Source organism: Phoenix dactylifera, chromosome 3 (assembly GCF_009389715.1).
Source record: "Phoenix dactylifera cultivar Barhee BC4 chromosome 3, palm_55x_up_171113_PBpolish2nd_filt_p, whole genome shotgun sequence".
Lineage (NCBI taxonomy): Eukaryota > Viridiplantae > Streptophyta > Magnoliopsida > Arecales > Arecaceae > Phoenix > Phoenix dactylifera.
In genome coordinates this window covers 23,696,076-23,709,429 of record NC_052394.1, presented here as the reverse complement: position 1 = coordinate 23,709,429, position 13,354 = coordinate 23,696,076, and the positions used below count along the sequence as shown (strand labels likewise).

At 44.9% G+C, this 13,354-nt stretch overlaps 2 protein-coding genes across 3 annotated transcripts; both read left to right on the top strand.

Moving 5' to 3' along the window:
• The first annotated feature begins 2,007 nt into the window (after nucleotides 1-2,007).
• LOC103704098 (myricetin 3-O-rhamnoside 1,2-glucosyltransferase UGT709G2-like) lies at nucleotides 2,008-5,455 on the top strand. Of its 2 annotated transcripts, none has more exons than XM_026803446.2 (2): nucleotides 2,008-4,030; nucleotides 4,146-5,455. In XM_026803446.2, exons 1-2 carry the CDS (start codon nucleotides 3,523-3,525, stop codon nucleotides 5,102-5,104), a joined length of 1,467 nt encoding a protein of 488 aa, XP_026659247.1. In that variant the 5' UTR covers nucleotides 2,008-3,522; the 3' UTR covers nucleotides 5,105-5,455. The 2 variants fall into 2 exon arrangements, with proteins under 2 accessions (XP_026659247.1, XP_008785470.1); XM_008787248.4 differs by having other exon boundaries at nucleotides 2,021-4,030; nucleotides 4,143-5,455.
• A 4,037-nt stretch (nucleotides 5,456-9,492) lies between these two features.
• On the top strand, nucleotides 9,493-11,632 carry LOC103704099 (7-deoxyloganetic acid glucosyltransferase-like). The gene is made up of 2 exons (XM_008787249.4): nucleotides 9,493-10,311; nucleotides 10,382-11,632. Exons 1-2 carry the CDS (start codon nucleotides 9,795-9,797, stop codon nucleotides 11,308-11,310), a joined length of 1,446 nt encoding a protein of 481 aa, XP_008785471.1. The 5' UTR covers nucleotides 9,493-9,794; the 3' UTR covers nucleotides 11,311-11,632.
• Nucleotides 11,633-13,354: the final 1,722 nt, after the last annotated feature.

Here is a 13,354-nt window from a genome sequence, read left to right as displayed (position 1 = left end):
TATTCCTCATCTCCCCGAATTCATAGTTTTAATATAGGGAGATGAAAATTATGAAAATACTTTTAGAATTATATACAATTATTAAAATAGGCATAGCATATATCTACCAACCGTTTGTTACACGAGCTTGTGATATAATAATACTGTTGTGTTGCTTGAATCCATAGCAATGCTGACTGGTATTTCACCAAAAAAAATATAAGAGGAATTATAAAATTAGAACAATTCGCTGGACCATGCTTGTTTCTAAGCAATGTCGTGGTAATAGGTAAAATTGACCATCAAAATGCCAGATAACGATGTGTAACGCTCCCGCAGTATTAATGCGAGTTGTTGTTGAAGCGTTGGGAACGCTACGCTCAAGGGCTCTGTAAAGCAACCATTTCAACAAAAAATTTAACTGATATTGACCTAAGCCTTCATTGGAAGTTTTGAGTCCGAGTTGATTTAGCAAAATCTTTTCTTTTTCAGGTGAATCTGAATTAGTCCGGACCAACAATTTATCTTTTTCCTTATCAATTCTTTTTGTTCATTTTCTTTATTAAAACATCTTCTGATAAAGCTAACCGATCTGATGGTTAGTGTCAAGAAGTATGCATTGAGCAACCCTTCCATATCCCAGACCCGTTGCCATCATCCAGCGATCGCCATTGGTTGGAATGGAAGTTCTTCTCGCACTAATGGCATGATTTGAAAGATGGTGCCTCTCTTCGTTGGTGAAGTTAGAAAACTATGCTAGAGAGTACAAATAGGCAAATACAAAACGACAGGTACCTACTTGAATCTTATCTTAGGAACTAAGTATTTTTGACTCGAAGAGGGGCCATCACTCATCAGCGAGATCAAAAGAAAATGTCAAAATTTAAACTGAATGCCAAACACGTTACATGAAATTTTCGTCCGAAAAATATGTTACGTGATGATGAAGAGAAACCGTTCAAAAGTCAAATGATGAAGGATAACACTGAGTGAGATATAAAGTCATACTGGGGTACATATGGTATGATTGCTAATGTTTTCGGTATGATGAAGCTAAAGATTACAGACGATTTTTTGAATCATTTCACAGCCCGCTAATGCCGAATGTTGCTTGTGGGTCCTTTTCAGCAATCAAGAGAATCCTAAGACGAGGAACACCATCAAAGAATGCAAAGGATGTAAGAGAGCTGTGGATTACTGAACATGTACTGCTGGTTCGGGAGATGGTCGAATATGTTCGGATCTCTTGGACACAGAAATAGAAACTTTTTAACGGTTAGCTCGGATTATTAATATAATTAAATTATTCAAAAGGTCTAAGCGCGTAACATGAACTCGAGCTCTTTCCTTCGTGATGCTTAACGATAGTGGATCTTAATTAATACACCAATTCCGATGCTTGTTATAATTAATAGGTTATTTTTGTTGCGTAAACACTAACATGTGAAGAAACTCTCATTGCATCTCCTTCGGTTGGCTCGGACAGAGGACTGTGCTTTTCTAAGACAACTCAGGCGCAGAGGTAAGGACATGCATTGCTGAATCGGGAGAACCGAAGGAAGAATTCCCGGTGCAGCCCATATCAGCAAGGGCAGGGTTGCCCTCGCGAAATATATGACAAATGTGCACCAGACGAATGTTGAATTCGCCGATCCTAGGACAGTCAAGACTGGTGCAATACACATGATATGTTGGTATATGACCGTTTCTTCGGGGGAAAAATAGGAAAAAGGAAAATGTGGGTATATCACCGATAAAGTAGCACGTCGGATTCGTCTGCATAACAGTCTCGGCTCGATAAGATAAGAAGGATATTGGTCATCTTGATCCCGAACTATTCTGATTTTTTTGGACTCGACCTTAACTAAGGTAATGACCTCGGTATTGGCCGATGTGTTATACTAGCTGATCCAACTATAGAGTAACGCCAAAGATCATTAAAAAAAGTAGCAATTATGGTCTCAGCAATGGCCGATCCAGCTAGGCATAATTAACATTGTGGATATATCACAGCGTTACCATGCGTTAAGCGAATAAGCCAGCTATCACCATAAAATTATAGTATCTCCTAACGAATAAGATAATGGATACTCATCCCATTCTATATATAGGGGCGTTCGAGGACCTCAAGCAAACACTCACTCTCTTCCTCTCCCACCGTTGCTCTACCAGAAATCTTCCGACAAACAGACTTCCTTGCAGATCATACTCGTCTTCCAGTGTAGCAACATTGGTCCTTCAATATTCTAAAGCTACTCCTTGATTCTTAGTCGAACAGTCTTCGCCTTGGTACCAACCGACCTCCGTTGCAGCTGCGACAGTGACCGACTTCGACTCTGGAATTCTGGCATGGGCACCGAGTGATACAATTGGTTCCGTTTTTCGGATTGCACGCAATCCCTTACACCCTCTTCGGCCCACTTATCAGTGGAGTCAACCTTCTGCCCGGGCCCAAAATTTTCTGATTTGGTTATGGATGGACTCCCGGCGGCCCACGGTCCAAATAGCAGCCCAGCTTCTCTTAACCGGCCCAAGTTGAAGAACTTGGGTTTTGCTGTGGTATTTGAAAGGGCTTTTTAGTTGTTTTATCTCTAGCTCATTCCTGACCATCTGATTCAAGATGGACAATTTTGATTTACCCATCGGCAACCGGTTGGCGATTTGGAATCGAAGAGAATGGCTGGCGTGGCAAATAATTCAAGCTATGTTGGCGATTTGGAATCGAAGAGAATGGCTGGCGTGGCAAATAATTCGAAGTTCAAGGATTTCTCGGGGGATGCTTCTCCTACCTCAGCCATGATGCCAGGAAAAGTTGCCGACGAGGTTGCCGTCCTCCCCCTCTATACTTCCATGTCTCGATTATCGTGAAGAATTCCGGCCACCGATGATTGGCCGATAAGATTGGTGCATGCCGGTTATCCATGCCTCTTCTGAATGGCGCTCGACCCGAGCCTCCCCCCTACGTTCGCTCCAAGCGATGCTACGGCGACCTCCTTCAGTCCGCGCTCTGCATCTACTGTGACGCCGACCGGAGAAGAAAAGGCATCTCCTACGAGAACTCCTTCAATTCCACAGTTGGCTGCCGGAAGCTTCTCGAATCCCTCAATCTCGATAGATCTATGAGTGGTTTTCTCCAAGGTCTCCTCCGTGGTCTTGATGGATCTGTGAGGGGATGGAGAGGGCGGCGGCCGAGAGGCGAATAGAGAGCGGAGGGAGGCGGCTGAATAGGGTTTCACTCGGGAAGAAGGTGGATGAAAGGAAAAAAAAAATGTTAAAATATATTTCTTTTCAAAAGTAAAAATAACAGAGGAGGTGGGCTGAGCTAGCTTCTTATCTGACCGGCTTGGTACAGCTAAGTCAGATCATGTCTTAGAGAAAATAATTAAAAATAAGAAGAGTTGGTAATATGGGAAAGTCAAGATAAGGCAGCCCCAAGGACACATACAAGTTCTTGGTCGGAGGGCGGATGGATCTGAACGTTGAGGTTAAGAAAAACCTAGAACAACATTAGAAAGACCGAGAAGAGTAGAAGAACGGAGCAATATGACGGAGGTCGGGGAGGCGCACGTCCTTGTATCCCCTTTTCCGGCCCAAGGTCACGTGCCTCCGATGCTGAAGCTTGCCGAGATCCTCTCCCATGCCGGCCTCCATGTCACCTTCGTCAACACTGACAACATCCACCGCCGCTTCCTCGCCAGCTCTCCCGCCCTCCAGCGGCTCGCCGGACTCCCCCGGTTCCGGTTCCGGACCATTCCCGACGGCCTTCCGGAAGACCACCCCCGGCCCTTTCTCCAGTTCCTCGACCTCGAAGAGTCCCTCCGGACTCGATCTAGGGAGCACTACAGGGAGCTCTTGGTGCCCACCGGCAAGGATCCCGACGGATGGCCGCCCGTGACGTGCGCCGTGGCCGACGGGATACTGCGCCTCGCGTCGGAGGTGGCGGCAGAGATGGAAATCCCCGTGATATTCGTCCGCACGAGCGGTGCTTGTGCTGTTTGGGCTTATCTTTGCATCCCCGATCTCATCAAGGGCGGAGAAATCCCGTTCCCAGGTACAGATTATCATCGTCTTTCTATAGCCTATGACTGATCTAAGCCTCCGATCGCCCTGCGTTTTTGTTTTTCTTCTGTTGTTGTTGTTGATTAGATTTTATTTTATTACAGAGGAGGAGGAGGAGAAGGAGGAGGACGGTCTAGACGAGACGATTCGAGGGGTGCCAGGGATGGAGGGCTTCTTACGGCGTAGGGACCTGCCAAGTTTTTGTAGAAATGCTAAATCTACTTCTGATCGCTCTCTCCAGTTCGTGACCAACGCCAACGCAAACGTGAGACGAGGGAGAGGTCTCATTCTGAACACCTTCGAGGCCCTTGAGGGCCCCGTCCTCTCCCACATCCGTTCCGCCATCCCCATCAGCTACGCCCTCGGACCTCTCCATCTTCTTTCAAGAACTTTTGATGATTGCGGTGCTGATGCCCCGTTGTCCTCCAACTCTGCCAGCCTCTGGCAAGAGGATCGCTCCTGTCTTAAGTGGCTCGACTCACAGCCGCAGAGGTCGGTCGTCTACATTAGCTTCGGGAGCGTCACAATGATGTCGAGGGACGAGCTGATGGAATTTTGGCACGGGCTGGTGGACAGTGGTAAGCGGTTCTTATGGGTGGTGAGGCCAGACCTGGCGGAAGGGAAGATAGAGGAGGCGATACAGGAGGACTTGGAGAAGGAGACGAAGGAGAGGGGGTGCCTTGTGGGGTGGGCACCGCAGGAAGAGGTGCTGGCCCACCCGGCAGTGGCATGTTTCTTGACTCACAGCGGGTGGAATTCGACGCTGGAGAGCGTGGCGGCAGGCGTGCCGATGATCTGCTGGCCTTTCTTCGCGGACCAGCCAGTGAACAGTAGGTTTGTCGGTGACGTTTGGAGGTTCGGAGTGGACATGAAGGACAAGCGCGGCAGGAGCGTGGTGGAGAGGATGGTGAGGGAGGTGATGGAAGGGGAAAGAGCAGAGGAGTTGAGGAGATCGGCTGGTGAGATGGCTGAACTCGCAAGGAGGAGCGTAGGGGAAGGCGGGTCATCTTACAGGGACTTCGAGAACTTGGTTAAAGACATCAAAGCCATGAGCCGAGAAAAATAACAGAGGTAGCACTCTACGGTGCAACAGCCGCACCTTTGCCATGCAAAGGATCCTGGCTCTTTTATTAGTGCTATTTTTGCAAAATTAAGATAATCTAATCATGCTGCCACTAAATTCCAAGTGCCTATTAGATCCGTGCGTGGAGCCATAGACGACAGAGCATGAGATTTATTTCCGGTCCGTTTTCGGTTTTAGACTTACCAGGGAGCGCCAATTAAATAATTATGACTCTATGTTAAGTATATATATGTTTGAATACGTTTCTTCCACGATTTGTTGAAGGGATATTGAGCCTGTCCCGATGTTCAGTAATGTTAATGCGCAAAGTTATATATACATCGTCACTGATTATATCACATTTTCAGTAAAGGGTGTGGTGCATGGAGACTCCAGACACTCAACAAAAGATGCATGTAAGGCTACTGTTGGTCTCAGGTCCCTGTTACCGAATATAAAAGTAGGTTATTTACCCCCATTTATTTTGCACATCTAAACCAAAACACTTCCATGCTAATGCGTTTGCATCTTGTCCTCTCAAATTGTTGGTTAATAGGACATACAGATAATATTTATCAGCTTAAATCAAGTAGAGTTTCGAGAAAAAAAACTCAAGTATAAAAGTATAGTATTCGGATTTTTCTTCATGCCTAAAGTCTCCATGTTTGAAATTTATAGAGGATGGAATATGAATCTGGGCGATTAGAATTGCGTGATTCACATATATGCAGTTGAACTCTTTTCATATCGCTAATCGAGGCAATTAGAATATTGCTTTTCTAGTGTACCATAATCGGATGCTTTTCTTATTTGTTGGTCTGTCATAATATTTCTTTTCATATATATTGAGATTACACCAAGTTGCAACCGATCATATTGATTGTTTGGAGATTTGATTGGCCGTTGATTTTGCTGGACATGTGTCGTTGTCTAGTAGATGTGCTGAACTATCATGTATTCATGTGAGATTTTAAGAATGGCGAATTTAGTTTATGATCTTTTGAGATCTATCTTGACAAAGATGTGGCGAAGAAAAAGGAACTTCTCTTCAAAATGCCAGCGGCCAAAAATAGCATTATAAATAAACTTGAATTTTGTAGGTTCGGTCCAACTGACTTGGTCCAATTACGGGCGCACAGGCATTCTCGCCCATCGTTTCCAATGGGCGTTTCCGGGCCACTGTATTAAATTGAGTAGTTAATTTCATGCGCCCCGTCACTTTTCAGGCCGGACCCTGCCTCACTGAAAACTATACAGGGCTACCCCAGTATTAACAAATTATGTGAATTTTTTTTTCCATTCATTTTATTGCGAATGGTTTGCCCTTCCTCATCGTTATCTATTTCAATTTTCAAAGGCCCCCCCCTTGGGGCATGGTCAGGTACGCCTCCCCAAGTCATCCTGCTTCGCAAAGCATATATATGCCGACGTAACAGTCAACAGACATCGAGCCGCCTAATTTGACGCAGGAATCCGTAGACCAATAACGTGAGGCCTACCAGCTTCATTTTTCTTGGTGCGTGCACTGACGCCCCGGCCTACGCATTGCGCGGTGTGGCTGTATGCAATGTAATCTAATCTCCATCACACGAAAGGCTGCTCGTGGTAACCAACTTTTCCATTATGGGTTGGGTTCGGCAGGACCCTTCCAGCCCCCCAAAAAAAAGTTTGGCTCGGCATGCAATCGCTCGGCACATATCCTCTTCAACCGGCGGGACTGAAAATAGTTCGTCATCCCGTACTGTATGAAGTACCCGCTTTCAGCAAAACAAAAAAAAAAAAAAAAAGTTCGTCATGTCTGCCGGTGTCACTTTCATCTGCGTGTGTAATGGAATCAAGGCAGCACACTAATGGCAGCTCATTTCTGGTCTTTGCCGCTTAGGAGGATAAGGTCACTCATATGATAGAATATTTTTCAATCTGATCTTGGATAGACTGAAGTTTATGACCTCGGCATGGTTCGAGGTCCTTAGAGACCGCCCAATGTATTTGAAGGCCAAACTCACTGGGGAAAGTTTTTTATAAAAAAAATGATGAAAAAATTTTAATGAGTATAAAATATTTTAAAATTTTATTTAAAAATAATTTGTCTAGCTGTTTGAGATGCAAAATTACTAATTAAATTTTTGTACTCAAAATTTATTAAAATACTATTTTTATTAAAATACTATTTTCAACACTATGTGACAAAAAAAAAATTAAATAGCCTACAATAATCCAAATTGATGGTAAGAATGGTAGTCGGAATTTAAAATCTGATGAATAAAATATGTTTAACAAAAAATTGTATTGTAAGAAGCTTGGAGTAAAAAGTAATTGCAAACCCCACGCAAAAAAAAGGAAAGGGTCAATTAATCTCTAGTGAATGAGGACAACATAACCAAATTCTCTGTCAGTAAAATATTAGATGCATATCATATAGCAGCATGACAGCCAATAGACGCAAATACTAACCATAGCCTCTCCGATTTTCCCTCTTTAAGTTGCAAAAAACTAATTCCGTGCTACAAGTTATCACTAGAGCAAGAAAATGCACTCGCATAATTTGTAAAGAGCAAGCATTAATTATAATAGAGAGAACAAAAGGAAGCAAACTTAGATGAATCAAATGCTAGTATTGGTGAGTTCTATCCAAATTTAGTGTCCAGCTTAAGGAATATTCAATAAATTTAAACAAAACACCAAAAGGTATTAAATTAACAGTTACAAAAGTTTCTGGAAGAAGTTTAAGGAAACGATATACTTAGAAGAATATTGTTCCCCCTCCTAAATGAATCCTTGAAAATGGCTTGAGAACTACATATCCAGATCAACACATTAAGTGAAGATATGCACAAAGTTACTATAGCCAGAAGAATTAAAGATATTAACTTTGAAAACATCATCAAATGATAAAAATATAGATGGGGAAGTGCAAAACTTACTATAGTATGACGGGCCCCGGCAGGGCCTATTCAATAAGCAAGATGAGTATTCCACCAAAAAGAACAAAAAGAATGTGATTTGGCCCAACTTAAATGCATAAATTAAAGTCTCACATGAAAAGGACGCAAGAAATTTTAGGGTGTGAAGTCGCTGTCTTACCCTCGCTTTGCTGCACCATGAAAAGGAGGAGATGGAAAATAGAGCAAGTTCGTATTGCAATTATTGATTAAGGTTAATAGCTATTTCATCCTTGCCTGCTTTGACATTGTCGGTCAAAGAACTCTCTAAAGGCGGGAGCTGGCTTGCGATGCTATTTGAAGGCTTGAAGTATAAGTATCAGCCTGTTCCCATGCTCGAGAAAGATTTAAGAGCATTTCCCCCATCTCCTGACCACACTGAAACAGAGATCTAGTGCCGTAAATCTATGATATCCCCGTATCATTCTTGTCTTGTTGGAGCTGAGTGGCACCTCAGTTTTCACTGAGGTCATTCACCTCGGTTAATACCAAGATCAAAGAGGTCAGTCTAAGCTGAAGTCAAGATGTCCAATATTTCTCCTATCATTTGCCCCCCACTTCTGAGGCCAAACTGAATCTTAGTTCGGAGTGATAGAAGTTGTATGATCATCTTGGTTGAGGACAAGATATCTAGAAGGAACTTTTAATGTGTCGATTGATCTTCTTGTTGCACTATCATATCGGGGTTGTCCCGAGACGTTATTATTTCGAAAATGTCTCTAGGTCCTATTAATGTGGTGACGACAATGATCCAAAAAGCTATATATGAGAGAGTGGCTGCGGCATCTAGGGGTGAAGTCCCTTAAAAGAAGAAGAAGACAAAGGGAGAATCCATCTCGGCTCCACCTGAAGCTATAGTTGAGGCCTATGTTTCTAAGATCTTTGCTTCCAAGGTGCTGAAACCTCGAACAAAAAAGTGTGGAGCTTGATCCCAAAGTCGAGATCGTATGGCCTATTAGGTCAGCTCCTCTAGAAAGGGTCATCCTTGCTCAGCCGTCATCCGCTACTCCGACCTCTTGTCCATCCTCATCTAAGGCAACTACTTCAGCTCAGGCCGGCCCAAGCTCATCCTCTACCCCAAGTTCTTTTGCTTCTCCTACTTCTAAGTCTTATATTTCAAAGTGGTTGGTATCTCAAACAGGTAGAAGAGCGAGCTCGGCTAGCTGAGGAGAGAGTGAGGAAGGCTGAGGAAAAGATCGAGCCAGTAGAAGCCCAAGCCTTGGCTGCTTAGACTTGTGCGAGGATATTTAAAAGCCATCTTTCTGAGGTAAGGAGGCCTTCTTAGCATTTGAATCCTGTCTAGCCCCGGTCGCAGTCGCTAAAATGGTCCACATTAAGTTTGATATCCTCTGAATCATAAGGATAGTCAGATAGGCTTGATAGCTGGAAAAATTTTGCCCTATAATGACAAAGGAAAAGGAATGCTCCACTCGGAGATTTTCCCTAATTAATTCATACTCTATGGAGGATGTAACTTTAAATAAGTCACGTTCGTATCCTGTAAAAGTAATTTCCCTTTCCGTTTTTCGCAGTGTTTCGACAAGCCTACAACCTTTCGGTGCAGGATGCCGCCAAAATTAAATCACAGTAACAGAGGGGACTGCTCTTTCCTTTGCTTTTCTTTGGACCGTCCCCATTGGCTCCCCCACCAGTACGCTTATCCCTTTGGTTGGTTCTCCGACGGTCAAGCCTATCTAGAGCACGTGTCTCCGAGGAGTGCCGGTGAAGAACTACTATCCTTTGTTTAGAAGATGGACGGAGGCCGTCGGAAAGAGGTGCACGTGCTGGTGTTTCCCTTCCCGGGGCAGGGCATGGTGAACTGCATGCTGAAGCTGGCCGACCTCCTCTCCGGCGCCGGCCTCCTCGTCACCTTCCTCAACACCCACCACAATCACCGCCACCTCAGCCGCTTCTCCGGCGCCCACACCCGGCTCGCGCAACGCCCAAAGTTCCGCTTCGCGTCCATCCCCGACGGCCTCTCCGAGGAAGAAACCCGGTCGGTCTTCAATTTCTTCGATCTGGAGGAGTCGATGCGGACCCGGGCCGCCGCCTCCTTCCGCGACCTCTTGATCGCCTACCGAGACAAGGATTCCGGCGGATGGCCGCCGGTGACGTGCGTGATAGCGGACGGTCTCATGCCGTTCGCTGTCGACGTTTCGGAAGAGGTGGGAATCCCTGCCATCATTTTCCGTACCATCAGCGCCTGCTGCGTCTGGGCCTTTCTCTGCGTTCCCAAGCTACTAGAGAACGGGGAGATCCCCTTTCCAGGTACAAATTGAACCAATTCCAGTAAAAAAAAGAATGCAAAAAGAAAGTATTGATCGGTGCATTGGAACAGAGGGTGCGGATCTGGACGAGCCGGTGCGAGGAGTGCCGGGGATGGAGAGCTTCTTGCGGCGGCGAGATCTTCCGAGCTTTTGCAGGCAGGCCAGAGACCATACGGACCGGGAGCTCCAGGTGGTGTCTTCTGTGACCGCTAGCGCGAATCGAGCGAGAGCGCTTATACTCAACACCTTCGAGTCTCTGGAGGGCTCGGCGCTGTCTCACATCCGTAACAATAGCCCTGTCACCTACGCTGTTGGACCCCTCAACGCGCTGGCCAGAACATCATCAGATTCTGGCAGCCTGTGGCAAGAGGATCGGGACTGCATGACCTGGCTTGACTCGCAGCCAGACCGGTCGGTTGTTTATGTGAGCTTCGGGAGCTTGGCGGTGGTGACGAGGGAGGAGTTCATGGAGTTCTGGCACGGGCTGGTCGACAGCGGCCAGAGGTTCCTGTGGGTGGTGCGGTCGGATTTGATCAACAGGAGAGGGGGAGGGACGGAGGTGTTGCCGGCGGAGGTGGAGGAGGGGACGAGGGAGAGGGGCTGCATGGTGGGATGGGCCCCGCAGGAGGAGGTGCTGTCCCACCCGGCGGTGGGGTGCTTCCTGACCCACAGCGGCTGGAACTCGACATTGGAGAGCATCGCGGCGGGCAAGCCGATGCTCTGCTGGCCGTTCTTCGCCGACCAGCAGATCAACAGCAGGTTTGTGAGTGCGGTGTGGGGAATCGGGTTGGACATGAAGGACTTGTGTGGGAGAAGCATCGTGGAGAAGATGGTGAGGGAGGTGATGGAAGGAGAGAGGTCAGAGGAGCTCAGGAGAAATGCCAGGGAGATGGCGGAGATGGCAAAGAAGAGCGTTGCTGAAGGGGGGACCTCGTTCAATGAATTCCAAAGTTTGATCCGGCTTATCATGTCCTTAGACTCCCACGCTCCGGCCTGCTGAAAAAAATGGCATTAGTTGGAAATTCGGACCGCTCTGCACGTAGTTACTAGTTAGTGTTCGTCCTCCACGAAATTCTCCGGACCTCCCAGTTATGGAGAAACCTTTGCCACGGGAAAGCATGCGAAAGCCATCCATTAATTCGGAACTCTGTGTCTCCTTTGTTGAGAAAGGGTTCATCACTGGAGCACTTTGTATTCTCTCCGACGAACTCTATGTGCTTGTAAAACTCTTTTCACTTATAAAGCGGCGGGGAATCATCTTACTTACTTCATTACTTCTCATTAAAGAAAAGAAAAGGAAAAAGACTATTTTGTTAAAGTTAGATTACTTAGAGTACCTGAGGAACCACTGTAATCAAACATCATACTTCGATTTGAAAATTTTCTTGCACCCTTGCGCATCTTATGTCCAGATTCGCTTGTGCTATCATCATTGACAACCAGCTCCTACTCTTCCACGCATGATCAATCCCGTCCTTGCCATCAAGAACACCTCTCACCAGCATATTTAAAATATTCTCCTGACGATTCTTTTTCCCTAACAGTAGCTTTCTCGGCTCCTTTGCTGCCCCATGTCTCTTCTGCAAATTACCCGCTTGCTCAAATTAATCTTGTAGTTAGATGCATTTTTTTTCTTGAGAATCGCATCCAATCCATGCTATCAACATGATTTCAATCTTGCACGGACTTCATCCCCTTTGTCACTTCTTTAACATTAATTCATCAGGAAATTTTAGAATCTTTATTCCCTCAATTGGTCGTCTTACATTGTTCCATATTAATGGCGGCCAGGATGCAGTCAACAAAAATGAACCAACTCCCACCACATTAATAAACAAGTGATTTTTGTGCGAACCACGTCATGCAAACCTTATGATCCTTATCAATTGCTATGCATGACTCTTCTGATCGAGCATGTTTTGTTTTTATATGTTCCACTCATAACACAAGCCTATCCATAAATGCTGCTTTTTAGAGAGGGCCGGCGTGAAATTTTTCTTATGGAATTCAGCCCGATCCACTCTGAAGGTATTGTTGAATATTTAAACAGTATAATTTTATAATTTTGCTGGCTGGTGCTTTTCCAACCTATCCCATCAACTTTCAGCCTACTATCCAAACAAATTATAATTAATCCTTTGGACCAGAAGCTGCACAGTTTTCAAACGGCCGGCTTTTCCCAAGCTGTTCGTGTCCAAGCTGGGATACTACGTTGGACGGTTCAGTTGATGCCCCATCCCATCGTCCTCGATTTCTTGTCTTTAGCAACCCGTGCAACGATTTTTCAGATTTTTTTTCTTTTTTTAAGTCCTGCCTACGTACAACAACTGGTTGTCCTCGCAGATAATGTTTGCACAAAACCAACATAAAGATCGGTGCTCGGAGACGAGGGCGGGGAAACTGGACGGCTAGCGTTTCTATATTCTAATAACCGGACGGCTGGCGTTTCTATATTTTAATATCTGCCGGCTCATGCCGCATAGAAACAGTAAGATCTGCAGTAGTGATACGCCAGTCATATTATGAAAAAAAAAAAGAAGAGCCAGAAGCCCAAGAGAGAAGGAGGCAGAGGTCAGATGAAAGTTATAGAATACTTTCTCAACTTAAAACTTATTCTAAAAGTATCCTTTTGATTTTGAAATATTTCAAATAAGATCTTCATATTTTCAAACTGATCTATTGTCCATCATATGGCAGCGTAAAGTTGTATTATGACCAAAATATCTTTCATATTGCTTACTTATGGAGAGAAATCTTGGCACAAATCTCAAAAAATTCTTAGTATATGACTCATAATTAAAAGTTGCTCACTCCATAGATCGCAAAGCAATCAGAACTCCATCAATTTCTACGTGCATAGATCTTAGTTAAGGATCATCCTTCTTATAGATCTTAGAGCACTCCGAACCACTTTATTCATTCGCCTTTACAAATCTCAAAGCATTATTAGTATATGGCCCATAGTTAAGAATCACGTACGATGTAGATTTCAAAGCACTCCAAACCTCTTCAATTATCTACCTACATATCAAAACACCCTTAAG

Bases quoted from the DNA above. Each gene is read 5' to 3' on its own strand.
- LOC103704098 (XM_008787248.4), top strand. From the start codon at position 3,523: ATGACGGAGGTCGGGGAGGCGCACGTCCTTGTATCCCCTTTTCCGGCC. The intron at 4,031-4,142 runs GTACAGATTATC...ATTTTATTACAG, and splicing joins CGGAGAAATCCCGTTCCCAG to AGGAGGAGGAGGAGAAGGAG.
- LOC103704099 (XM_008787249.4), top strand. From the start codon at position 9,795: ATGGACGGAGGCCGTCGGAAAGAGGTGCACGTGCTGGTGTTTCCCTTC. The intron at 10,312-10,381 runs GTACAAATTGAA...GCATTGGAACAG, and splicing joins CGGGGAGATCCCCTTTCCAG to AGGGTGCGGATCTGGACGAG.